Raw genomic sequence first — 2,267 nt, forward strand, 5'->3', positions numbered from 1 at the left:
GAGTGGGTGTAAATCCAATTCCAACCTATTTTCCTGTGTTATTACTTTGGCTAATTTAGTAGGCAAGAAAAATGTCGAGTACAGTGGAAGAATAAAACTTCTTCTCAGGCGAAAGTGCGTCTTTCGTCGTTTCGTGGTACACCCGTACCGAGCTTCAACCACTTTCTCCTTCCCCTTTCTTCTTTCCTCGTTTCCCTACTCTTCAACCCCTTGGCCGCCTCTTGACTCGCTCTTAGGCCAGGGCGGGCTTTAATTTTGCGGCAAGTCCTCGCAAAAAGGGAAGCCCTCGCTCTCCGCCTTTGTGCGCTTCGGTAATAACCGCGTCTGACTCCTTCGCGTAATAAGCGTGGATGATTACGAAGACGAAGATACTTAGGAACAGTTGTTATCTGGTGCATGCAAAAGCACCGTCACGCTCTACACTACACTACGAACACATACACACGGGCTAGAATATTCTAGGGGAGGTAATAGTGGCTCCAATTGAGGGCAGCCATTATACAAAACGCATATTCAATAAGCCGTGGAGCCGATGAAAGGGATCTTTACCGTTGATTACCGCTATTCTCTTCGCAGAGACCTGTGCTGTCCACTTAAATACCACATACTTTCCTCCCTTATTTACACCCTGGTGACTTGTTCCAACTAACGATTAACCAAAATTATACCACTCGAGATATCTCAAAGTATCCTACTATCTCTCATTTTCTCTCCTCTAACACGCCTCTCCGTAATTCTCCGAAACTCGCATAATTCTACACTTTCACTGGATTTTATGCACGCCTCTACTCAACTACTTACTTCTCTATGCGACATAAATTTCAGAAATGGAAGACTGTCCGAGTCGGACAGCGGCGGTGGAAAACCAGGTGAAGGTTCGATGCAACACATGATCGTGGTAATGGGCGCGGCGAAAGTAGGCAAATCAGCGATAATCAACCAGTTTCTCTACAACACATTCACCCCCAAGTACAAGCGAACGGTGGAGGAGATGCACCACGGGGACTTCAACCTATCCGGCAAGCATTTAACCTTAGACATCCTCGACACCTCAGGCTCCTACGAATTCCCAGCAATGAGAGACCTCTACTTCAAATCTGCGGACGCGTTCATCCTGGTGTACGACGTCCACGACGCTAACACGTTCCTCGAGGTGAAGACCCTCAGGGCACAGATCGTCAACACAAAGGGAGCGGTGCCAATCGTCGTCGTCGGCAATAAAGTCGACGTGTTGGACTCGGAGCAAGAGGTAAATTTTCATCGTGATGGAACCGGAGGGAAGACTTATTCTTTCCAATTCATACGATCTGTTTAACCCCCCCCTTCTGAATCTTTCACAATCTCTCCTTCGCTCTATCTTTCGTCGAATATCCTCTAGGCTATCTCGGGTAATAAAAACCAAGTTCAAACACACGCTGTTCAATAGGAACACGGTTTTCACTCTAATCTACAAAGGTTTCGTTCTTACTTCGCTCCTACCATTCATATCCCCCTACACACATATTCCTACACAATTCTACCTCTCGTGCATTCTCACTCGTCCCAAAACTCAGCCTTCGCTCACAACCCCCGATACATTTCAGGTGGACACGGAGAGCACGAGAGAACTGGTGACGATCAAATGGAAGAACGGTTTCGTCGAGGTCTCGGCGAAAGAGAACTTAAACGTTTCCCAGGTGTTCAAGGAACTTCTAATTCAAGCAAAGCTCAAGTGCAATCTCAGCCCGGCATTGCGACAGCGTCGAAAATCGTTGCCACCGCCACAGCATTCGAATTCCCGCAGCAGCAGCGCTCACGTGCCATCGCCGGCGCAGTTGCAGCATCTGCAGCAGATACGCGAGCGTTCCGAGTCCAAGAGGAATTCGTGCATTATCTCGTAAAGAGGCAGGCCGCCCCTCCGAAGCGACGTTTCTGCTGATTCGAAAGAGAAAGGGTGTGAGTTGATCGAAGCAGGGGCGAAAGGGTGAAGGATTAGAGGGAAGCTATGCTCTGCTGCTGCGACCATTCTATTAGCGATTCCGTTCGCTTTGGATCGATCCAACAGTATATACCGTTCGACGTTTCGGCACGCTCCGGACGCCTGCGAATCGATCGTCGTCGTCGTCGTCGTCGAATGTGGCCCGCTCGATGGAATTAGACGGTCAGTGACGGTGTCGTTAGGCGAAATGATAAAAAAAGAAAAAAAGAAGGCCGGCTTTAGGCGCCGAGGAACGCGGTAATTTCTTTCTATATTCCATACTTCGATCGCTGGAAAATTCAACAACGTT

General features: G+C 48.5%; 1 protein-coding gene across 1 annotated transcript in view; it reads left to right on the forward strand.

Annotated features, from left to right (window-relative positions):
• The window catches only part of LOC108571359 (ras-related protein Rap-2a), a 2,098-nt gene extending 208 nt beyond the window's left edge, over positions 1–1,890 (forward strand). The window contains exons 2-3 of the mRNA XM_017933379.1: positions 826–1,249; positions 1,584–1,890. Coding sequence (XP_017788868.1) covers positions 826–1,249; positions 1,584–1,880 — 721 coding nt within the window. The 3' untranslated portion in view covers positions 1,881–1,890. The remainder of the gene's footprint in view (positions 1–825; positions 1,250–1,583) is intronic.
• The last annotated feature ends 377 nt before the right edge of the window (positions 1,891–2,267 follow it).

This window comes from Habropoda laboriosa, unplaced genomic scaffold (assembly GCF_001263275.1).
Source record: "Habropoda laboriosa isolate 0110345459 unplaced genomic scaffold, ASM126327v1 scaffold15, whole genome shotgun sequence".
Classification (NCBI taxonomy): domain Eukaryota; kingdom Metazoa; phylum Arthropoda; class Insecta; order Hymenoptera; family Apidae; genus Habropoda; species Habropoda laboriosa.